This window comes from Gorilla gorilla, chromosome 18, assembly GCF_029281585.2.
Source record: "Gorilla gorilla gorilla isolate KB3781 chromosome 18, NHGRI_mGorGor1-v2.1_pri, whole genome shotgun sequence".
Lineage (NCBI taxonomy): Eukaryota > Metazoa > Chordata > Mammalia > Primates > Hominidae > Gorilla > Gorilla gorilla.
Window position 1 is genome coordinate 98,964,335 of NC_073242.2, and position 23,876 is coordinate 98,988,210.

Here is a 23,876-nt window from a genome sequence, read left to right on the forward strand (position 1 = left end):
GCACACCTGTAATCCCAGCTACTGAGGAGGCAGAGACACAAGAATCCCTTGAACCTGGGAGGTGGAGGTTGCAGTGAGCCGAGATTGTGCCGCTGCGCTCCAGCCTGGGTCACAGAACAAGATTCTGTCTCAAAAAAAAAAAAAAAAAAAAAAAAAAATCTTTGAGAAAATCAGAGAATAGATATTAGATGATATTTAGTTAGGTATGATAGTTTTTTTTTTTGAAGTCAGGTATCAATTAAACATGCATATTGAAGTGTCTAGAGGTAAAACGAAATTATGTCATGCCTTTGCCTTAAACTATTTCAAAAACAACCGATTGGCAAAATGTTTCTGAGTATTGAAACAAAATGTATGGTACATGGGCATTCATTATTTTATTCTTAATTCCAAGAATATTTAAATTTTTCCAGTATAAGAAGTTTTACAGTGGTGGTGTGCTCTTGTATTCCCAACTACTTGGGAGGGTGAAGTGAGAGATCTCTTTAGCCCAAGAGTTCGAGGCCAGCCTGGGCAACATAGTGAGACACTGTCTCTTAAAAACAACAACAACAAAACATTTTACACAAAGAAAAAGAAACTAGGCTGTGTGTTTGAAGTTTTTAAATAAACATTTTATTTTTGAGTACTTCAAAATTTAGAGGAAAATTGCAATGCTTACATTTTATATAATATTTACATAAATGTGAAATGTGGTACGTTTATCAAAATTATGAAATAAACTAAATATTTTAGGCTCACTGAGTCCTGATTCTCACATCTGTAGAAGGAGAATTGAGACTATTAGTTTTGTTTTTACTTTTTAATTTTAGTTATTGAAGTAATATGCAGATAAACTATCTTTTAAAAAATATTTTTGGCCAGGTGCAGTGGCTCACACCTGTAATCCCAGCACTTTGGGAGGCCGAGACGGGTGGATCATGAAGTCAGGAGTTCGAGACCAGCCTGACCCAGATGGTGAAACCCCGTCTCTACTAAAAATACAAAAATTAGCTGGGCGTGGTGGCGCACGCCTGTTAGTCCCAGCTACTCGGGGAGGCTGAGGCAGGAGAATCGCTTGAACCTGGGAGGCGGAGGTTGCAATGAGCTGAGATCGTGCTATTGCACTCCAGCCTGGGCAACAAGAGCAAAACTCTGTCTAAAAAAAAAATTTTTTTTTAAATATATATATTAATTTAATATAAAGCTTGTACAAAATTTTAAGAGTCACATAATTTCCAGGCTGGGTGCGGTGGCTCACCCCTGTAATCCCAGCACTTTGGGAGCCTGAGGTGGGCAGATCACGAGGTCATGAGATCAAGACCATCCTGGCTAACACGGTGAAACCCCATCTCTACTAAAAATACAAAAAAATTAGCTGGGCGTGGTGGCGGGCGCCTGTAGTCCCAGCTAGTTGGGAGGCTGAGGCAGGAGAATGGCGTGAACCTGGGAGGCAGAGCTTGCAGTGAGCCGAGACTGCGACACTGTACTCCAGTCTGGGCGACAGAGCAAGAGTCCCTCTCAAAAAAAAAAAAAAAAAAAGAGTCCATAATTTCCTGAGCTTATGGTAAACAGCATCTCCCACTCCAACCTTCCTGAATTGTCTCCTTCCCAACACTTTTTTTTTTTTGAGACAGAGTCTCACTCAGTCACCCAGGCTGGAGTGCAGTGGTGCGATCTTGGGTTCAAGTGATTCTCCTGCCTCAGCCTCCCAAGAAGCTGGGATTACAGGTGCCCATCACCATGCCCAGCTAATTTTTGTACTTTTAGTAGAGATGGGGTTTCACCATGTTGACCAGGATGGTCTCAAACTCCTGACCTCAAGTGATCCGCCCACCTTGGCCTCCCAAAGTGCTGGGATTACAGGTGCCCGCCACCACACCCAGCCCCAGCACTCTTTTTAGTGGTGCTTTGGGGTATTTACCTCCACGTTTCTAAGTAATATGCTGGTTTTTATTTATCATTTTTAGACATTATTGATTCATATCTACTATGAAAGATGAGAACAAGCACTTTAACACTCCCCCTCACCTTCACCTTTTCTCCTTTTCTTCCCAATATGGCAATATCCAAATTTTTGGCTAAATCAATATTTAGGTTTTATTTATGCTATCGTAACAATGAGCCATGCAGCGAATTATAATTACATTTCCTTCTACAACCTTTTGTTTTCCTAGGGTTAATAATTGCCTCTTTTTTTCTTTTTCTTTTGAGATGGAGTCTCTCTGTGTCACCAGGCCGGAGTGCAGTTATGCTCTCTCAGCTCATTGCAACCTCTGCCTCCTGGGCTCAAGCATTTCTCCTACCTCAGTCTCCAGAGTAGCTGGGATTACAGGCGCATGCCACCACGCCGAGCTAATTTTTGTATTTTTAGTAGAGACAGGGTTTCACCATGTTGTCCGGGCTGGTCTCAAACTCCTGACCTCAAGTGATCTGCCCACCTTGGCCTCCCAAAGTGCTGGGATTACAGGCGTGAGCCATTACGCCTGGCCTTCCCATTAGTTTTCTATGCCACCAGCACTAATTGTTCCCAAACCATCTAAATTGTAAAAAACAAATAAGCACACCGTGTACCCCAAGCTGGAGTGCAGTGATGTGATCCTAGCTCACTGCAGCCTGGAACTCCTACACTCAAGTAATACTGTCGCGTTAGCCTCCTGAGTAGCTGGGACTACAGGCACTCACCACCATACCTGGCTGATTTTTAAATTTTTTTTTTTTTTTTTGGTGGGGAGGGGACGGAATCCCACCCTGTCACCCAGGCTGGAGTGCAGTGGTACTATCTTGGCTCACTGCAACCTATGACTCCCGGGTTCAAGTGATTCTACTGCCTCAGCCTCCTGAGTAGCTGTGATTACAGGCACATACCACCATGCCTGGCTAACTTTTTTTGTATTTTTAGTAGAGACAGGGTTTCGCCATGTTGGCCAGGCTGGTCTGGAACTCCTGACCTCAGGTGATCAGCCTGCCTTGGCCTCCCAAAGTGCTGGGATTACAGATGTGAGCCACCGCACCCAGCCTGATTTTTTTTTTTTTTTTTGAGACAGAGTTTTGCTCTTGTTGTCTAGGCTAGAGTGCAGTGGCACGATCTCGGCTCACTGCAACCTTCGCCTCCCAGGTTCAAGCGATTCTCCTGCCTCAGCCTCCCAAGTAGCTGGGATTACAGGTGCCATCACAACCAGCTAATTTTGTATTTTTAGTAGAGATGGGGTTTCTCCATGTTGGTCAGGCTGGTCTCAAACTCCCGACCTCAGGTGATCCGCCCACCTTGGCCTCCCAAAGTGCTGGGATTACAAGTGTGAGCCACCACGCCCAGCCCCAGCCTGATTTTTAAAATTTTTTTTTGTAGAGATGTTATCTCCCTATGTTGCTCAGGCTGGTCTCGAGCTACCGAGCTCAATCTGCCCACCTCAGCCTCCCCACGAGCTGGGATTATAGGTATGCACCACTGTGCCTGGCCTACTTTTCATTTGGCTAAACTCATCAGGTTTCTTATCAGTTTTATTCTTCTAGAAAAAGTCTTCCTGGAAGCCTTCTCTCCCAATGCAGGCTCATCATTCTCTAGGTTTGCCGCACTGCTGTCTTTCTGGGGTTCTTTTTGCCTTTCTTTTATATTGGATCTCATATTTCCTCTTTGGTTTATTCCTCCCCCACTTTTTCTTTTCTTTTCTTTTCTTTTTTTCTGGATTATATTCTCCAGTAGTTCCTAAGAAAGGATAAGTGAGGCCAGGTACAGTGGCTCACGCCTGTAATCCCAGCACACTGGGAGGCTAAGGCAGTTGGATCACTTGAGGTCAGGAGTTTGAAACCAGCCTGGCCAACATGGTGAAACCTGTCTCTACTAAAACTACAGAAATTATCTGGGTGTAGTGGTACATGCCTGTAATCCCAGCTACTCGGAAGGCTGAGGCAGGAGAATCGCTTGAACCCGGGAGGAGGAGGTTGCAGTGAGCCGAGATCGTGCCACTGCACTCCAGCATGGGTGACAGAGCGAGACTGTCTCAAAAGAGAAAAGAAAAAAAGGATAAATGGAAATAAGTTTTCAGATACATCCTGTGCCTGTTTGGCTGTGTGTAGAATTCTAGGTTGAAAATTGTTGCCTCTTGGAATTTTGAAGGCATTGATCTATGTTCTCCAGTTTTCAGGGAGAATTTATCACTTGCTTCCTGACCATTTGGATGTGATCTGCTTTTTCTCTCCGTAAGCACCTGAGGTCTTTGTATTCCGTCTGTTCTAGCTTATCAATCTTCTCCTTTTTTTTTTGAGATGGAGTCTCTTTCTGTTGTTAAGGCTGGAGTACAGTGGTGCAATCTCAGCTCACTGCAGCCTCTGCCTCCTGGGTTGAAGTGATTCTCCTGCCTCAGCCTCCCAAGTAGCTGGGATTACAGGCATGTGCTACCAAGCCCAGCTAATTTTTTGTATTTTTAGTTTAGATGGGGTTTTATCCTGTTGGCCAGGCTGGTCTGGAATTCCTGACCTCAAGTGATCCATCTGCCTCAGCCTCCCAAACTGCTGGGATGACAAGCATGAGCCACTGTGCCTGCTCCCTGCCCTGTTTTTTTTTTTTTTTTTTAAGACAGAGTCTCACTCTGTCGCCCATGTTGGAGTGCAGTGGCGAGATCTCGGCTCATTGCAGCTTTGACCTCCCCAGCTCAAGCAATCCTCCCACCTCTGCTTCCCAAGAAGCTGGGATTACAAGTGCCCGCCACCATGCCTGGCTAATTTTTGTATTTTTAGTAGAGACAGGGTTTCACCATGTTGGTCAGGCTGGTCTTGAACTCTTGACCGCAGGTGATCCACTCACCTCAGCCTCTTAAAGTGCTGGGATTACAAGCGTGAGCCACTGTGGCTGGCCTCAACCTTTTTTTTTTTTTTTTTTTTTTTTGGAGATGGAGTCTTGCTCTATCACCCAGGCTGGAGTGCAGTGGCGTGATCTCGGCTCACTGTAACCTCCGCCTCCCGGGTTCAAGTAATTCTCCTGCCTCAGCCTCATGAGTAGCTGGAATTACAGGCGTGAGCCACCAGGCCCAGCTAATTTTTTTTGTATTTTTAGTAGAGATGGGGTTTCACCATATTGGCCAGGCTGGTCTCAAACTCCTGACCTCAGGCAATCTGCCCGCCTCAGCCTCCCAAAGTGCTGGAATTACAGGCGTGAGCCACCGCGCCCAGCCAACCTTCTCTTTTATCAGTTGTGCTTTTGGTGTCATATATTGCCTAACCCAAGGTGATGAAAATTTATATGTATGTGTTTTTGTAAGAGTTCTGTAGTTTTTACTCTTTTATTTAGGTGTATGATCCGCTTTGAGTGAATCTCTGTGTGTGGTGCGAGGTAGAGAATAACATCCCCATTTTACAGATAAGGAAACTGAGACACCAACTGATTATGTGACTTGTCTGTGGTTACACAGCCAGTCAGTGATGTAGTCCAGAATTTGTACCCAGGCCACTGGGCTTAACAGTCGGCTGCCAGCCCCTAACTTGTTCTCAGAGTTAGAGTAAGAATTCTTGAGTTTCATTCGCAGTCAGCTGCTAATGCTCTTCTCTGTCTTCATGGTTTCTTCCAGCTTTAATTTGCTCTCAGTACCAAGACTGTACATTTCCCCTGGTCTTTTCTGAAGCAGGCCTCTATCCCAGGAGTATGTACCAGGCATTATGTATCAACAGTGTCCTCAGGGTCCCCGTATGTCCCCAGGGAGCAGGCCAGGACCTCAGAGCTGTAGGAAGCTTTGTTGTCTTATCTAGAAATTAAAAGCCGGGAGTTGGAGAATTCTCAGGAGTCCTCTCCTTCTGATGAAAGAACACAAGCATCCTCATGAGCCACCTGCTAATGCATGGTGTCCACCTGGGTGGCTGCTTTTCTGCACAAGAAGTCCCCAAAGCCCCCTTCCTTTTCTCTGTGCTGCGGATGACGGACTTTGTATATTAGCTCAGAGCCATTGTTGAGCCTGTCTGGGGACCTGGGTTGTCCTCAGTGGTTCCTGTGGATTCCAGCCAAGTATTTCTGGGGGAGAAAATGTTCTTGGTATTAGGGTAGAAGAGATTCTTCTACTAGAAACCCCATCCATCCCTTCCTGTCCTCCTACCCACCACCACTATGGCTATTACACAGCACTCACACCATTGTGTTGGGCTTCCTGTGTTTTGGTGTGTCCTGCTCTAATTTAAGTTATGTAATGCCGGAATTAGGCCATCCTTCACTGGGCTTAGAACACTCTGATTAAACTGAAATTTCTGCCAGGCACAGTGACTCACTCCTGTAATCCCAGCACTTTGGGAGGCCGAGGCAGGTGGATCACCTGAGGTGAGGAGTTTAAGACCAGCCTGGCCAACATGGTAAAACCCCATCTTTACTAAAAATACAAATATTAGCCACGTGTGGCAGTATGCGCCTGTAATCCCAGCTACTCGGGAGGCTGAGGCAGGAGAATCGCTTGAACCTGGAAGATGGAGGTTGCAGTGAGCCGAGGTTGTGCCACTGCACTCCAGCCTGGGTGACAGAGCAAGACTCCATCTCAAAAAAAACAAAAAAAAACAAAAACAAAAACAACAACAAAATGCTAATTTCTCTCAAAAAGGACATTCATTTGTTCTGAAGAGACTTGATTCAAGGTAGCAAATTGAGTCGTGTTTTTTTTTGACGGAGGCTTGCTCTGTCGCCCAGGCTGGAGTGCAGTGGCACCATCTCGGCTCACTGCAACCTCTGCCTCCCGGGTTCAAGTGATTCTCTTGTCTCAGCCTCCTGAGTAGCTGGGATTACAGGCACATACCACCAGGCCCAGCTAATTTTTGTATTTTTAGTACAGACGGGATTTCAGTATGTAGGCCAGGCTGCTTTCGAGCTCCTGACCTCAAGTTATCCACTGGCCTTGGCCTCCTAAAGTGCTGAGATTACAGGCGTGAGCCACCATGCCCGGCCTGGTTATTTGGTTATTCTTATTTTTATGTCTATGTATGTATGTTATGTATGTATGTATGTATGTATGTAAGAGTCTCGCTGTGTCGCCCAGGCTAGAGTGCATTTGCACCATCTCGGCTCACTGCAACCTCCGCCTCCCAGGTTCAAGCAATTCTCCTGCCTCAGCCTCACGAGTAGCTGGGATTACAGGTGCCCACCACCACACCCAGCCAATTTTTGTATTTTTAGTAGAGACAGGGTTTCGCCATGTTGGCCAACCATGTAGCTAGGACTACAGGCGTGCGCCACCATGCCTGGCTTTTTTTTGTATTTTTAGTAGAGATGGGGTTTCGCCATGTTGGCCAGGCTGGTCTCAAACTCCTGACCTCAAGTGATCCGCCCACCTTGGCCTCCCAAAGTGCTAGGATTACAGGTGTAAGCCACTGTGCCATGCCTTTTTTTTTTTTTTTTTTTGTGACAGGCAGGGTCTTGCTCTGTCACCTAGGCTGGAGTTTGGTGGCAGGATCTCAGCTGCAACCCCCTCCTCCTCCCGAGCCCAAGTGATCCTCGTACCTCAGCCTCCCAGGTAGCTGGGACTACAGGCGGCACCATGTGCAACTAATTTGTTTGTTTCACTGATTTTTATTTGTTTGCAGGGTTTCACTATGTTGGCCAGGCTGGTATTGGACTCCTGAGCTAAAGTGATCTGCCTGCCTCAGCCTCTCAAAACGTTGGGATTACTGGTCTGGATCACTGCGTCCAGGCAGTAAGTTTTTCTTCTTTTGAGACACGGTCTCTCTCTGTCACCCAGGCTGGAGTGCAGTGGCATGATCTCAACTCATTGCAACCTCACCCTCTCGGGCTTAAGCAATCCTCCCACCTCAGCCTCCCAAGTAGCTGGGACTGTAGGTGTGTATCATCATACATGTTAATTTTTGTATATTTTTTAGAGATGGGGTCTCACTATGTTGCCCAAGCTGGTCTCAAGTTCCTGAACTTGAGCGATCCTCCCACTTTGGCCTCCCAAAGTGTTGGGATCATAGGCGTGAACCACAGCAACTGGCCTATCACTTTTTTTTTTTTTTTTTTTTTGAGACGGGAGTCTTGCTCTTGTTGCCCAGGCTGAAGTGCAATGGCACGATCTCGGTTCACCGCAATCTCCGCCTCCTGGGTTCAAGCTATGCTCCTGCCTCAGCCTCCCAAGTAGCCAGGATTACAGGTGCCTGCCACCGTGCCAGGCTAATTTTGTATTTTTAGCAGATACAGGGTTTCTCCGTGTTGCTCAGGTTAATCTCGAACTCCCGACCTCAGGTGATCCGCCTGCCTCGGCCTCCCAAAGTGCTGGGATTACAGGAGTGAGCCACCATGCCTGGCCCTGGTCCAAGACTTTTTAAAATTATATGTGAGGCCCGGCACAGTAGCTCATGCCTGTAATCCCATCACTTTGTGAGGCCAAGGCAGGCAGATCACCTAAGGTCAGGTATTTGAGAACAGCCTGGCCAACACGGCAAAACCCCATCTCTACCAAATAAAATTTGATGGGCGTGGTGGCGCACACCTATAGTCCCAGCCACTCCAGAGGCTGAGGCAGGAGAATTACTTGAACCTGGGAGGCGGAGGCTGCAGTGAGCCAAGATTGCACCACTGCACTCCAGCCTGGGTGACAGTCTCAAAAAGAAAAAAAAAATTACATATAGACTGTTGGCCAAATCCTGACCAGTCTTATTTAGTAGTCTTATGGCTACTAAATACAGAATGAAATGGGTGGGACTGAGGAGAAAGGGAAGGAATTCCAAGATGACGGTGAGAAACAGGGGTGCAGTTAAGCTAAAAGCCTTACCCTCTTGTGTTCTCTGTAGACATTCTTTTGACCTAGGCTGTTCTCCATGTCCTGGGCTCAAGCGATCCTGCCTCGGCTTCTCAAATTGCTGGAGTTATAGGCATGAGTCACCGTGCTCGGCCTACTTTCTCTATGTCTGACAGAACAGAGTATGGGGAGAAATGGAAAGGGCACGTTGGAGTCACCCAGGCTGTAACCACTACTCACCTCTCCTCCGGTACCCTGTGCTCCAGTTGGGTGTCAATCCATCAATCCTCCCAAGAGCAGGAGTTTCACAAAGATGGGGACAGAAAGCGGGCAGTGTTCACCCTCCTTCCTACCATCTCCACTGGTACATTTGTGGCTTAAAAGCACAGATGGAGGCCGGGCATGGTAGCTCACGCCTGTAATCCCAGCACTTTGGGAGGCCGAGGTGGGCGGATCACGAGGTCGGGAGATGGAGACCATCCTGGCTAACAACGGTGAAACCCTGTCTCTACTAAAAATACAAAAAATTAGCCAGGCGCGGTGGCGGGTGCCTGTAGTCCCAGCTACTCGGGAGGCTGAGGCAGGAGAATGGCGTGAACCCAGGAGGCGGAGCTTGCAGTGAGCCGAGATCGCGCCACTGCACTCCAGCCTGGGCGACAGAGCAAGACTCCATCTCAAAAAAAACAAACAAAAAAAAAACAAAAAAACCACAGATGCACAGATGGGGCTGGGCGTGGTGGCTCACACCTGTAATCCCCGCACTTTGGGAGGCCAAGGTGGGTGGATCGCCTGAGGTCAGGAGTTCAAGACCAGCCTGGGCAGCATGGTGAAACCCAGTCTCTATTTAAAAAAATAATAATAATACAGAAATTAGTTGGGCACAGCAGCACTTGCCTGTAATCCCAGCTACTCGGGAGGCTGAGGCCGAAGAATCTCTTGAGCCTGGGAGGCGAGGTGGCAGTGAGCCGAGACTGAGCCATAGTACTCCAGCCTGGCGACAGAGCGAGACTGTCTCAAAAAAAAAGTACAGATGGACTAAGCTGAAATCTTGGCCCAGCCACTCACATGCTGTGTCACTTACCTCTTGTAGCTCAGGACTGCTCGAAATAACAGGAGCCGTACCCTGTATTAACGTTCTATGGATTAAATGGGCTAATGTAGAGTAAGTACTTAACAGAGTTTGTTTCATAGCTGTTCGCAATGGAACATTAGGCAGCTGAAGAACGAACTGATACAGGGTGACTTCCAGTGCTGTCATGTTACATAATAGTAATGTACCAATGTGATATTTCTTGAATTTGCTAACTCTACCGTGGTTATGCAAAAGAATATCCTTTTCCTAGATGACTCATACTTTGTGACTGTGTGTGCAGAGAAAGATGAGGCGGAACCGTGGGGAATCCAGGTGAAAGGCCGTCAGGGAGCTCACCACATTGCACTTTCCAGACGAATGGAAACTATTCTCAAAAAAAGAACAGGTTAAAAGAAAGAAATGGTAGTTCTTAGTTTTATTATAACCTTGTATTTTCTGGTAAAAAGATAAATCTAAATGCATGATCTCTGGGCACACAGCTCAAGTATCAGCCTTGAGATGACCTAAGCAGCAAAAATTTGGCCTATTTAATTAAATGCACAGGAGGTTGCAGCCGCATTTATTAGAAAAATATTATCCTTTGGAAATTCCTTTCTTGAAGATTGGCTCCAGGGCGTTGTTCTTTCTGTTTTTATGCAATTGCACTTCCTTGGCAGGCAGCCAGGCGCTCCGGTGCTCACAGGCCATGGGACAGTCCAGTTCCCTGCAGACCCAGCGGGGCATGGGCAGGCAGAGCCGCACCGTGAAGCCCGCCTGTTATTTCCATCGGGTGGTCCTGGAGACGACACGGCTGGGGAAATGGGTCACCGGAACTCCACGGCGGCCAGACGCCCATCCAATTTGCCTGCGGGAACTCGCTCTTCACCTTTTCTTCACAAACTTCTTTCTGGAAGCGTTGGGATTTAAGCGTCTCCGCCCAGCTCCCAAGGTGCTGTCCCGGACCTGCAGGGTAGCTGAGCGGCTGGAGATGTCGTTCTCGACAAAGGGTGACACCCCGGCGATGTAGTCAGGGGCGAACACGTTGGTTTTCTGCCTGGCCTTTCGGGAGAGTCGCAGCTGAGGGAAGCGCTGATCCTCGGTGAGATGGGGGTTGATGGCGTATTTGCCCCCTTTGGGAGTGGGAAGCGAGTACTGGAAATAAGACAAGGAAGGGCCATTAGAAGAAGGGGAGCCACAGTCACACAAGGCCATGGCTGGTAAGGTGCAGCCGACCTTGCAGATCCTGCTGCAGGCAGATGACAGCGGGTGGTAATTGACTGCCTACCATATGCTACGTGTGACATGCCGCCGCCTCCCACCTGATTCCCACCTCAATTCACATATGAAAAACCGAACACAGTATTTTGACTACATACCTTCAGCTAAAGACAATACAGAAATAGAAATACAAAACATTCCAGTGTGTATTTACACACACATGTATGTATTTCCTAGCTCTGTCCATTGTAGCCAAGATGCAATGACACCGCAGGACAACAGACACACCCAGTCCCCAGATCTTTACTTCTAAAAACCATCCTGCATAAAAAACCAGAGCTCCTGAGAGAAATGGCAGATTCTGGGGCACAGGCAGGAGATGGCTGAGTCTCTGGGAACTTCTTGTTGTGCCATAAAGTTTGACAGACTAGGATCTGGCAAAAGAACACAGGCTCCCACTGGCCACACATGGCACAACGCGAGGCTCAAAATGACAGTGATAGATCACAACCTGTAGACTATGACAAAAATCCACAAGACCACACTCACAGAAATCAATAAATGAGACTAAAAGGAAAGTTCTTCTTTACAGTATAATACCAGGTCATAAACATGGAAGGAATGACAGAAAATCACCATTTGGCAATAATCACTATAATAACTGTTTCAGGCAACTTTAGGTAAGTTCAACGAGAAATAATATATACATAGTCTCAGTCTCTTTCTACAAATTAAGTATTATAAATAACTTTACAGGGGATTAAGGTGGCAGAAGCCACTGAACCAAGTGATCAAAGTTAGTATCACCAGTAAATTAGACAATTATCATTTACCCACTGAAACGAAGTCCTGAGAAGGACACATCAGGATCACCTCTGGGGTGTTCCTGCCAAAACTGCATAGCCCCAATCTAATCCAATCCCGAGGAAATACCAGACACACCCAAGGGGAAGGACATTCTACAAAGGAACGGACTCATACTCTTCAAAAGTGTCAAGGTCATCTACGACAAAAGACTGAAAGGACCCCAGTCGAAAAAAGACAAGATGACAAAATGCAACGTTTCATCCTAGACTGGATTCTGGACCCAAAAAATCCCCTTCTTTTGTCAGAAAGGAAATTTGTGGAACAACTGGCAAAATCTGGAGTTGGGTCTGCAGATTACACACTGGTATCGCAGCGATGCTGATTTCTTGATTTTGATAATTACACTGTGGTTACATAAGATAAAGTCCTTGTTTCAAGGCAAAAGGGCATTATGTGTACAATCTACTCAGATGGTTCAGGAAAAAAATATGTACATGTATAAAGAGAAAGCAGATGTGGTACATGATTAACCCTGGGAAATCCAGGTGACGGGTAAACAGGAATTATTAGCCAGGTGCGGTGGCTCACGCCTGTAATCCCAGCACTTTGGGAGGCTGAGGTGGGCGAATCACCTGAGGTCAGGAGTTTGAGACCATCCTGGCCAACATGGCAAAACCCCATCTCTACTAAAGATAAATCAGTCAAGCATGGTGGCGTGTGCCTGTAGTCCCAGCTACTTGGGAGGCTGAGGCAGGAGAATCGCTTGAACCCCAGAGGTGGAGTTTCAGTGCGCCAAGATCACGCCACTGCATTCCAGCCTGGGTGACAGAGTGAGACCCTGTCTCAAACAACAAGAAAAACCCCAGGAATTGTTTGTACTGTTTTTACAACTTTTCTATAAGTTGAAAATTATTTCAAAATTGAAAGTAAAGGTTCTTCTCATGCACACGTGGCTATTTTACTGCTGGGAGAGGCCAGTGCCACTCATTCGTCCTCCAATCCTTCCCTCCCGATTCTCTGCGTCGGCAGCTGTGCGCATGTAGCCCGTCCGGCCCTCTCTTCCGTGCTGTGCTTTCCACACCCATTCCTCTCTGCATCATGGGCTTCCCGAGACCCTGCCCATCCTTCAACTCCTGCACAAATCTAACCTCCGCCTTACTCCAAATGAGTTCCCACTTCGTGAGCCGCTACCGTAGCCTTTCACAGCTACTGCCCAAATAACCGGTCGCTTCTCATGAGATGGCATCTGTCACACACTCTCCCCGCTCCGTCTTGGTACCTAGGTCACAGGCTTTCAATCGCCCATCTTGCAGAAATGACTAGACTAGGTTTTCTTTTGTCCTTTCTGTTCTTTTTGACTCTGGTGTTGGGAGGGGACTGGGAGAGGCGCCACTCACCCGGAGGCCGCGGGGGTTCAGCACCTTGGGGTTGCGGGAGAAGTGCATGTGCAGGGTGCCGTCGTCGCTGACGGTCACGGACACTTTCTTCAGGGTCTTGTTCCCACAGTGTGAGCAGAACACTCGGCTCATGTCAGACGTTGTCCTGGGAGACACAAAAGGAGATGATCTGTACCAAAGCCACAGGCAGCAAACGCCTCCCCAGAGCACAAGGTGGGTCTCGGGCCTCAGGAGAAGAAACAGGGAAGGGCTGAACCGCACCACACATGTCACAAAGACGGAGGCCACTGAAGCTGTCAGCAAAGGGCCGCCACGTCCCTCTGAGGGACAGATAAACCCCAGGAGGGGCAGGTAAGGAAGTGTGCAAGCGAGCAGGATGCAGTTAGGTGAATCCCAAACCCTTCCTACACACCGCCAGGCCCTGTTCTGTAGGGTTCACATCACTAGTCCTGGGAGGATGGCACCGTCTCCATTTTACAGATGGGGAAACTGAGGCAAGTTAAGGCAGCTTGCTCAAGGTCACCCAGCTGGTCCATGGCAGATAAACCCAGGCAGTCTGGCTCCAGAATCAATGCCCTTCACATCACGGCACTTTCTCGAGGGGCACCTCGTCACACCACCAGCTACCTTCTCTCCAAATGTCAGCCTGGGTGTTAACTCGGGAGCAGCTCTGGAGGCAGCAGAGCATATTAATGAGAGAGACAGGAAACACGCTGCTGTGGCTGAACTAAGCCGGGCACTGAGGGCAGAACCAAGACTTCCCCCACCTATGCACTCAAGCCCCGACAGTGGACTCTCGACAGGAGAAAGCTGCTGTCAGCGGCAAAGCAGTGGCCCTGGTCCCTGTCCTTCTGGAGTTCTCCATCAATTCCCAATGGTCAAGACACAAGAGCTGCGTGGAACGGCTGGGGAAGCCAAATGCCTTACCTGAAGTCTCTTGTGAGTGAACTAAGCACCTCGTAACAAGTGTTGGGACCTAATTATTTTGTACATCAAACTGTGCAGTCACGGGGCTAATCTGACAAGCATGAAGAACATTCCAAGTGTTTCTAAGAATTGAGTGTTAATCTGGTGAATTTAGTGCTTCTGTAACAAAGGACGTTGGAGAAAATGGAATTTTATGAAGCCACGGGCTTTACTATCATGAGCCTGACGCAGCAAAGGGACGTGAAGCTTCAGAGGAAGGTATGGGCCGCTCTGAGGAGTGGCTGGCCACCAGCAGAGCCACAGTGGCTGGCGGGGCGGGGCCCCAAGCCTGAGTGCTGGGTTATGCTCAGGACTTCAGGGAATGAGGCTTCACACAGGCAACGTCCCTCCCAGTGGAAGAGCTGGGGACCCAGAGAGGCACCTTTGATGATTCAGCAAGTTCCTCATCGGCCTCTACAACAAGGGGCACCACCAGATGATCTACGTGATGCCCCCAGACCCAGCCTGAGCCTGCAGAATGGCAGATGCCACCCTAGAGTAGGTCCTCAGGCCACACTCCACCAGCAAGGCTGCGGCAGAGGCTCTTCCAGGCCTACCAGGCAGTTTCCAGGGTCCCAGAGGCCTCCCTACAGAACACCAGCCTGACCCACCACAGGAACCAACTCAAGAGTCAGAAAAGCAATGAGAGGTCAGTGGTCAAGAAACTAACAGTTCACCCGATAGGCACGCTGCTTATGTATTGGATACCACAGAGTCCTTGACACAACTGTCTTCCTAGTTCCTCACAACCACCTTCTCAATCTTATTAAGCATCTCATAGGGCCGGATGTGGTGGCTCATGCCTGCAATCGCAGCTCTTTGGGAGGCCGAGGCAGGGAGATCACTTGAGCTCAGGCATTTGAGATCAGCCTAGCCAACACGGTGAAACCCTGTCACTACTAAAAATACAAAAAGCCAGATGTGGTGGCGGGTGCCTGTAGTCCCAGCTACTCAGGAGGCTGGGACAGGAGAATCGCTTGAACCCGGGAGGCAGAGATTGCAGTGAGCCTAGACTGTGCCACTGCTCTCCAGGCAACAGAGAGACTCTGTCTCAGAAAAAAACAAAAAACCCAAAACACCAAAAACAAGAATCTGGGCCAGGCGCAGTGGCTCATGCCTGTAATCTCAGCACTTTGGGAGGCTGAGTTCGGCGGATCAGAGGTCAGGAGATCAACACTATCCTGGCTAACACGGTGAAACCCCGTCTCTACTAAAAATACAAAAAATTAGCCAGGTGTGGTGGCGGGTGCCTGTCTGTAGTCCCAGCTACTCGGAGGCTGAGGCAGGAGAATCGCTTGAACCCGGGAGGCGAAGGTTGCAGTGAGTCGTGATCGTGCCACTGCACTCCAGCCTGGGCAACAAGAGAGAAACCCTGTCTCCAACAAAAAAAAAAAAAAAAAAAAGATAAAAAGAATCTGATAGGCAGATGGCTCAGGCCTGTAATCGCACCACTTTAGGAGGACAAGATAAGAGGATTGCTTGAGGCCAGGAATTAAAGACCAGCCTGGGCAACATAGTGAGACCTCGTCTCAAAGAAAAGAATCTGAAGCACAAAGAAGTCAATCAGCTTTTGCAAAATCACACCAGCAGCAGGACACAGAATCTGGGTTTGAACCCATGTACTCTTCTTTTTGTAAACAGAAAATCTCTCAAGTATAAAGCAGACAAAACACAACAAACCTCCATGTATCCAGCCCCCCCAGCTTCAAAAACTATCAATTCACGGCCAGTCTTATTTCATCTCCACCCCCACCCACTCCTTCTACTTGTGGATTATGTCAAAGCAAATCCCAGACATTCCAAGGACAGACATTTCGGTATGTACCGCTAAAGAATGAGGCTCACTGTTCCAGAACCCATGTCCCTAACCCCATGCCACTGAGATACGGTGGGAGGTCACTGGCAACCTCTGTCCCCAAGTTCTCAGTGCACAGGTGGAGACAGAACCCAGGCCCCAGAGGAATGACGAGGTGGAAGAAAAACACATAATGTAGGGCTCTCTTTAAACAAGTCTGTAGAAGAAACAGGAATAGTGTCCAGGCGTGGTGGCTCACACCTGTAATCCCAGCTCTTTGGGAGGCTGAGGTGGATGGATCACTTGGAGTCAGGAGTTCGAGACCAGCCTGACCAATATGGTGAAACCCCGCCTCTACTAAAAACATATAGAAATTAAATTAGTCGGGTGCAGTGGTATGTGCCTCTAGTTCCAGCTACTTGGGAGGTTGAGGCAGGAGAATTGCTTGAACCCAGGAGGCAGAGGTTGCAGTGAGCTGAGATTGCACCACTGCACTCCAGCCTAGGTGACAGAGCGAGACTGTGTCTCAAAACAAAAAAAGAAACAGGAAGAGTGTTCCACAGAGGGCACCAGGGCCAGGTCACCAGCTACATACTTGAAACAGCCGTGGCAGCGCAAGATGTAGCTCCGGGCCTCACGAATCAGCATGCCGTTCACCGCCAGCACGTGCAGCCCCATCTGCAGCAGAACATTCTACAACCACAAGTTAAAGAAGAAATCAATTTTCTTTTCACATTTCATTTTGTAATTACAGTTAAGGGAACTTCACAAAGCCTACATTGCCCATATTCCTTGGCTTTTGCGAAGGAAACTCAGCATGGGGAGGCCTCTCGATGTGTAAACGAGGATGAAGGCCCAGGTGTCTTTCTAACACCGTCCTGGAGCCTGTGTTCGTCATTTTCCATGACCTGTCATTAGCAAGCTCTCTCAACAGACATTTTATTTTGTCTGGGCCAAATACACTCATTGCTGGGCTGAAAACCCTCTCTCCCTGTGTTAAGAACCTGACTGACCACATGGCATTATATATACTGAAAAAAAAAATCATACATAGTAAACGTTAAACATTTAATGTACTATACAAATGTTGTCATTATATCACGATTGTCTAGCCTCTAAGCAAAACTAAAAATCACCAAATGGCACAGGTGGTTTCCAGAACCAGGAAAAGAAGCGCTGCACAGCACCAGTTCCGTGTACATCTGTACACCTCGGTAGGACCACTGCCGATGACGTGTGTGACACACGGCCCAGGCCCACCCTACCCACCTGCATGGCGAAGTCTGTGGTCAGGCAGCCAACCCGCACGTCCTCGGGGACGTGACACTGCTCCAGCTCCTGCTGGATCTGCTTGATGTTACTGGGGGTTATCCAGCCACCCCCGTCGTCATCGCTGTCATCTTTTCTGTCTTCAAACCCGTTTTCTTCCTCCTCCTCCTCCTCACTTGGAACATCCTCACCTCTGTCAATCTGAAACATCAACAGACCTTTCAAACTCCCAGCCCACAGGAGCAGTGGAGGAGAAGTTGAGCTGTCGTCAGAAGACCAAAAGTCAAGGCCTCACCAGCAGCTCCTGCAGTTCATGATCGATGTTGGGCAAAGGGTTTCTCCAGAACATGAAGGAACTAAATTCCAGGTTCTCAGGCTCACAAGCTGAGTGTCCTTTTTCTGTTTCTTGTGGGGGTTTAGGCTGAAATTAAAAGAAACAATTTTAAAACCTGAAAATTCATCTGTAGCCACCTCTCAGGTCACAGATGAAATCACATACGATATACAAGTCAGATCAGACAGGGCTGGACAAACTATGTTATTGGTCCGTGTAAATTTAGTTCGCTGTGAACAGATGACTTAGAGAGATGTGACATGTTTCAGAAAAGAGCATGAAGGGCCTGGCTTGTCTAAGAAATTACCTTGGAGGGCAGATGGAAACCAGAAATGTGCAGAGGTGTTTCTGGGTGCTGAATCGATGAGCTCACTTTAACCTTTAAAAAAACAAAAAACATATACCTCTTGTTATCAAAATTAAAGATATCCAGCTTTTTTTTTTTTGGCCGGGCGCGATGGCTCATGCCTGTAATCCCAGCACTTTAGGAGGCCGAGGTGGGCGGATCACCCAAGGTCAGGAATTGGAGACCAGCCTGGCCAACGTGGCGAAACCCTGTCTCTACTAAAAATACAAAAATTAGCCTGGCGTGGTGGCAGGCACTTGTAATCCCAGCTACTCAGGAGGCTGAGGCAGGAGAATTCCTTGAAACCGGGAGGCGGAGGTTGCAGTGGGCTGAGATCACGCCACTGCACTCCAGCCTGGGCAACAAAAGTGAGACTCTGTCTCAAAAAAAAAAAAGGATATCCATTTTTTTTTTTTGAGATAGGGTCTTGCTCTGTCACCCAGGCCGGAGGGGAGTGGCACAACCTTGGCTCACTGCAACCTAACCTCCGACTCCCAGGTTCAAGCGATTCTCATGCTTCAGCCTCCCAAGTAGCTGGGATTACAGGTGTGCGCCACCATGCCCCACTGATTTTTGTATTTTTTAGTAGAGATGGGGTTTCGCCATGTTGGCCAGGCTGGTCTCAAACTCCCAGCCTCAAGTGATCTGCCCATCTCAGCCTCCCAAAGCGCTGGGATTACACACAGGAGCCACCGAGCCTGGCTGACATCCAATGTTTTAAAAAAATCAGAGAATAAAAATAAAAAAATAGCTGGGTGCAGTGGCTCACTAACTCCCAGCCCTTAGGAAGGCTGAGGTAGGAGGATTGTTTTGGGCCAGGATTTTGAGGCCAGCCTGGACAAAAGTGACACCCTGTCTCTATAAAAAAATTTTAAAATTAGCCAGGCATGGTGGTGTACACCTACAGTCCCAGCTACTCGGGAGGCTGAGGTAGGAGGACTGCTTGTGCTCAGGAGTTTGATGCTGCAGTGAGCTGTGATCAGTGCCACTGTACTCCAGCCCAGGTGATGACAGGCTCCTGTCTTATTAAAATACAAACAAACAAACAAACAAAAAACAAGTGTGGTAGTTCATGCCTGTAATCTCAGCATTCTGGGAGGCCAAGGTGGGAGGATGGCTTGAGCCCAGGAGTTTGAGACCAGCCTGGGCAACACAGAGAGACCCCATCTTTCTTAAAAAAATTTGAGGGTAGTTTCAACTAGTGCAAAAATATGAGTCCACCATAGTTTTGATGACTTTAGGCAGAGAAGATTAAGCAATTATTTGTCAACACTATTGAAAATGAATTATTATTAGGTTAAAATTTTTGACTTCTAAAATCCTCTGGCTTAGAAATAGACAATGGGTGCAGGCACAAATGCATCAGTCTCTTCAACCTAGCCACAGTGGGTAAGACCCTAAAAACACAATAGGAAGTCAAAGTTTTGAAGGAAGCAAGGTTTGAAAAAACACTTGCAAGTACTTAGTGTTCCTTCTTTTTTACCTCCAGAAAGCTCTCTTTTTTTCAGACAGGGTCTCACTGTCACTCAGGCTGGAGTGCAGCGGTATGATCACAACTTACTGCAACCTCAATCTCCTGGGCCCAAGTGATCCTCCTGCCTCAGACGGGGTTGCCCAGGCTGGTCTCAAATGCCTAGGCTCAAGTAATGCTCCTGCCTTGGCCTCCCAAAGCCCTGGGATTATAGGCATAAGCCACGGCACCTGGCCAGAAATAGTTCTTTTTTTAAAAAAAATTATTATATACAGATATATAGATTTTTATTCTTTTTGCATTTTCCAAATTTAAACCTTTCCCAAAAACCTACAGATCAAAAGAGACTAATCAGGAGGCTGAGGTGGGAGGATCACTTGAGCCCAGGAGTTCTAAGACCAGCCTGGGCAACACAGCTAGACCCTGGATCAAGGAGGGAAAAAAAAAAGGAACTGAGACACACTTGCCAATTGCAATGTATGAACCTCACTGGGATCCTGATCCAAACAAACAAACTCTTTAACATTTACAAAATAACTGGGGAACGTGAACGTTGACTGGATATTTGATAACAGGCATTACTATTAATTTTGTGTAGGTGTAATGATGGCTTTAAAGTTTTTAAGAGTCTTGATCTTTAGAGGTACACCAAGAAATATCTATCAGTGAAATAGTATACGATGTCTGAGTTTAAAATACTCAGGGCTGAGGCTGGGCGCACTGGCTCATGCCTATAATCCCAGCACTTTGGGAGGCCGAGGCGGGCGCATCACCTGAGGTCAGGAGTTCGAGACCAGCCTGACCAACATGGCGAAACCCCGTCTCTACTAAAAATACAAAAATTAGCCGGGTGTGGTGGTGGGCGCCTGTAATCCCACCAACTACTCGCGAGACTGAGGCAAGAGAATCACTTGAACCCAGGAGGCGGAGGCTGCAGTGAGCCGAGATCATGCCGTTGCACTCCAGCCTGGGCGACAGAGCAAGACTGTATCTCAAAAAAAAAAAAAAGTACTCAGGGCTGTGGATCAGTGTAGATGAATACAGACTAGCTAAGAGATAATTGGAGGGGGATGATGGGAACCCTGGGTCCATTACACTAGTCCTTCTACTTTTGTATACCTGACAGTTCCCATAATACAAAGCTTTTAAAAACCCATCCTCTTGATTTACCTTCTGTGGTTCTTGTTTTAGGTGAGACACCCCAACAAACTCTGCTTCCAACTGGTATGTGAGTGCAAGCACTTGGATGTCCGTGGCAGAGAGGCTGGGGTAGTCTCCTGTTTTCTTTGAAAACTCAGTCACTGTAAACAACAGATTTACATCTTCAGTTAGAGGTAAAAAGCCATATGACCTTGGATAACCAATGGAAGTATCAAAACAATTTAGAACAGATCAAAATAATGGAAGTATCAAAACAATTTAGAAAGGATCACTATGTCATGAAAAACCTTAACACTTTTATCCATTTTCTGACCTTTTCCTACTCGCAGTTGAGAAATTTGTATTCTCCACCACCAAGATTCATGCCAGTTAGATTTACTGTAACACCCTTATCAAATGCAGAGGAAGGAGCAGAAAGTTGGCTGGGGCCAGGCGTGGTGGCTCACGCCTGTAATCCCAACACTTTGGGAGGCAGAGGTGGGCGGATCACTTGAGGTCAGGAGACCAGCCTGGCCAACGTGGTGAAACCTGTCTCTAATAAATATACAAAAATTATCCCGGTGTGGTAGCGGGGGGCCTGTAATCCCAGCTACTCAGGAGGCGGAGGCAGGAGAATTGTTTGAACCTGGGAGGCGGAGGTTGCAGTGAGTCAAGATTGCGCCACTGCACTCCAGCCTGGGCGACAGAGTGAGACTCCTTCTCAAAAAAAAGAAGAAAGTTGGGGCGTGGTGGCTCACACCTCACTACAGGAGGCTGAGGTGGGTAGATCACTTGAGGTCAGGAGTTCGAGACCAGCCTGGCCAACATGGTGAAACCCCTTGTCTCCTAAAAATACAAAAGTTAGCCAGGTGTGGTGGCGTGTGCCTGTAGTCCCAGCTACTCGGGAGGCTGAGGCAGAAGAATTGCTGGAACCCAGGAGGTGGAGGCTGCAGTGAGCCAAGATCGTGCCACTGCACTCCAGGCTAGGCAACACAGCCAGACTCCATCTCAAAAAAAAAAAAAAAAAAAAAAAGTTTCAGATTTAGGAGCATTCTGGATTTCAGATTCAGTATGCTCAACTTGTAATTGTAGTAGTCTATGAGGAAACAAAAAGCATGTGCTTAATGCATAATACATGTCAGACTGCTGTTATTCTCCAGAGTCATCCATAATAAACACTTAAAATTTCCTGAAATTAACAGAAAGATGTCTCCTGCTACCCTGGTACAAGGAACACTAGGTATATTGCTCTTATTTCCTGAAAAACAAACATTAGCAGCAACGAAAATTTACTGTGCACTTACTGTGTACTAGGCACTGCATTAAAAGCTTTATATGTTAATTCATTTCATCCTTTGCCATTCTTCAGAAGTACTATTAGTATTTCCTCGGAAAGATTTAGTAAGTTGGCAAAGATCACAGAGCTACTAAGTTGGTGGAGAAAATCGTAGAAATCACAAACAGAGGAGGTAACATCATCTCCACTATCAGTCTCTAACCTCTAAAACACTTCCAACCACTGAGGGGCCTTTCCTGGGTATCACCTTGATTCCCAACAAGAGAACAACGCTGACTCCTAAGCCAAGAGACAATTCTTTAATTTTCTTTATTTTTTATTTTTTTTGAGACAGAGTCTCACTCTGTCGCCAAGGCTGAAGTGCAGTGGTGCGATCTCGGCTCACTGCAACCTCCACCTCCAGGTTCAAGCAATTCTCCTGCCTCAGCCTCCCAAGTAGCTGGGATTACAGAAGCACACCACCACGCCCAGCTAATTTTGTATTTTTAGTAGAGGCGGGGTTTCACCATGTTGGTCAGGCTGGTCTCGAACTCCTGACCTCAGGTGATGCGCCCGCCTCGGTCTCCCAGTGCTGGGATTACAGGCCGTAAGCCACCGCGCCCAGCTTAATTTTCTTTCACATTTAATACAATGCAAAGCATTCCCTTTTTAAAGCTCTGCCAGGTGCAGATCTTTGTATCCAGTCATCAGCCCAATCTACTGAAAAGAAATAGACCAGAGTAATAGCAAGAGATCCACACTCTTATTTTAAATCCAAATAAATTTATTGCGTGTCTGCAAAGTGCTTGACACTGTGCTGACTGCCATATTCCTCAGTTCATGCTCACAGCAACCTTGGAGACAGATACAATTATTATTCCCATTTTGCGGATGAGGTAAACGAGGCCCAAATTTGAATGCTATGCCCGAGGGCATACAGCTAGTTACTGGAGGACTCCAGACCCAGGAAGCCTCTCTCCCACCACAATCTCCTAGAAAGTGCTGGCTGTAAATCTACTGCTCTGATAAGGCAGCTAGACCCCAACTCGCACCCAACTGGGTGCCATCTGCGCCCTGGACCCCAGCTTCCCGTCAACGCTAGGGCAGAGGCACTCACCCAGACGCACGTATTCCGGTAAGGGCTCCTTGAACCGCAGCTCGTAGGGCAGGACAGCGAGCCGCCTGCGTGTGGCCTTGTCCCGAATCTCAGTGACCACCTCCTGGATGGTGTAAATGTTCTTCCCGATGTCCTGCGGACAGAACGCCCCAGCTCAGACCCACCCGCACCAAGCAACGCTCCGCGCGACTCCACGCACTCCCGAAGGGGCGGCCAGCCCAGATCTCTCTCGTCCCGGAGGGAGCTCCCCGTACCTGCAGAGCCACATCCCGCAGGAAAGCCCCAGCATCCGCCACAACGTGCTCCACTGGAGCCATGTTGGCTGCGTGAGAGGGGAGCGCGCATGCGCACGGAGCTTGCGCCGGCTCCTATGTCCAAGTCTGGGCCTCTGGGAACCAGGAAGAGCAGCCGCGACTTAGCTGCGCCTCCTGGCGGCCGCACCAGCACCTCCCTGCTCTACTCGCGCGCATGCGCAGCGACGCCGCCCGCATAGCCAGAGAAGTGTGGGCGGGGTCAAACCTTGGGGGACACCTGGGAAATCGGCTTCAGCATCTAGACCTTAGTGCCTTCTTTACCTTTGAAGATAAAACCTGCCAGGTGTAGTGGTGCGCGCCTAGAGTCCCAGCTATTAAGGAGGCTGAGGCGAAAGGATTGCCTGAGCCCTGGAATGTGAAACCAGCCTGGGCAACATAGCGAGACCCCCATCTCTTCAATAAATAAATAAATTTAAAACCTGTATATATTCTTATGGTTAAAAGTCAATCAATACAGATTACCTAATTTCGTTATCACAGCACCCCTATGAGATAGGTACTGTTTTTTTTAAAGGCTTAAAATGTATTTTAATAGGTCGATGCTGCATTACTGCTCCAGTTCTCAGAAAAACTCCAAATATATCAGAGACAAATCAAATACAATACACCAATGGAAAAAAAAGGCACAGCATGACTACCTAAGATAGGCGAGTCTAAGAGCTACTGTCAGACC

General features: G+C 47.8%; 1 protein-coding gene and 1 long non-coding RNA gene across 3 annotated transcripts; both read right to left on the reverse strand.

The window, feature by feature from the left end:
* Positions 1 to 5,244: 5,244 nt before the first annotated feature.
* LOC134757440 (uncharacterized) lies at positions 5,245 to 9,752 on the reverse strand. Its single transcript, XR_010131364.1, has 2 exons — positions 8,715 to 9,752; positions 5,245 to 5,980 (listed from the first exon to the last, which is right to left on the reverse strand). It is a non-coding gene; the product is annotated as an uncharacterized lncRNA (long non-coding RNA).
* A 422-nt stretch (positions 9,753 to 10,174) lies between these two features.
* NOB1 (NIN1 (RPN12) binding protein 1 homolog) lies at positions 10,175 to 23,342 on the reverse strand. Of its 2 annotated transcripts, XM_004057891.5 has the most exons (9): positions 23,144 to 23,342; positions 22,890 to 23,022; positions 20,527 to 20,657; positions 17,847 to 17,918; positions 17,501 to 17,626; positions 17,206 to 17,406; positions 16,532 to 16,629; positions 13,176 to 13,320; positions 10,175 to 10,905 (listed from the first exon to the last, which is right to left on the reverse strand). In XM_004057891.5, the coding sequence occupies exons 1-9, from the start codon at positions 23,204 to 23,206 to the stop codon at positions 10,636 to 10,638; spliced, it is 1,239 nt and encodes a 412-aa protein (XP_004057939.2). In that variant the 5' UTR covers positions 23,207 to 23,342; the 3' UTR covers positions 10,175 to 10,635. The 2 variants fall into 2 exon arrangements, with proteins under 2 accessions (XP_004057939.2, XP_055222273.2); XM_055366298.2 differs by lacking the exon at positions 20,527 to 20,657 and having other exon boundaries at positions 23,144 to 23,231.
* Between the last annotated feature and the right edge of the window lie 534 nt (positions 23,343 to 23,876).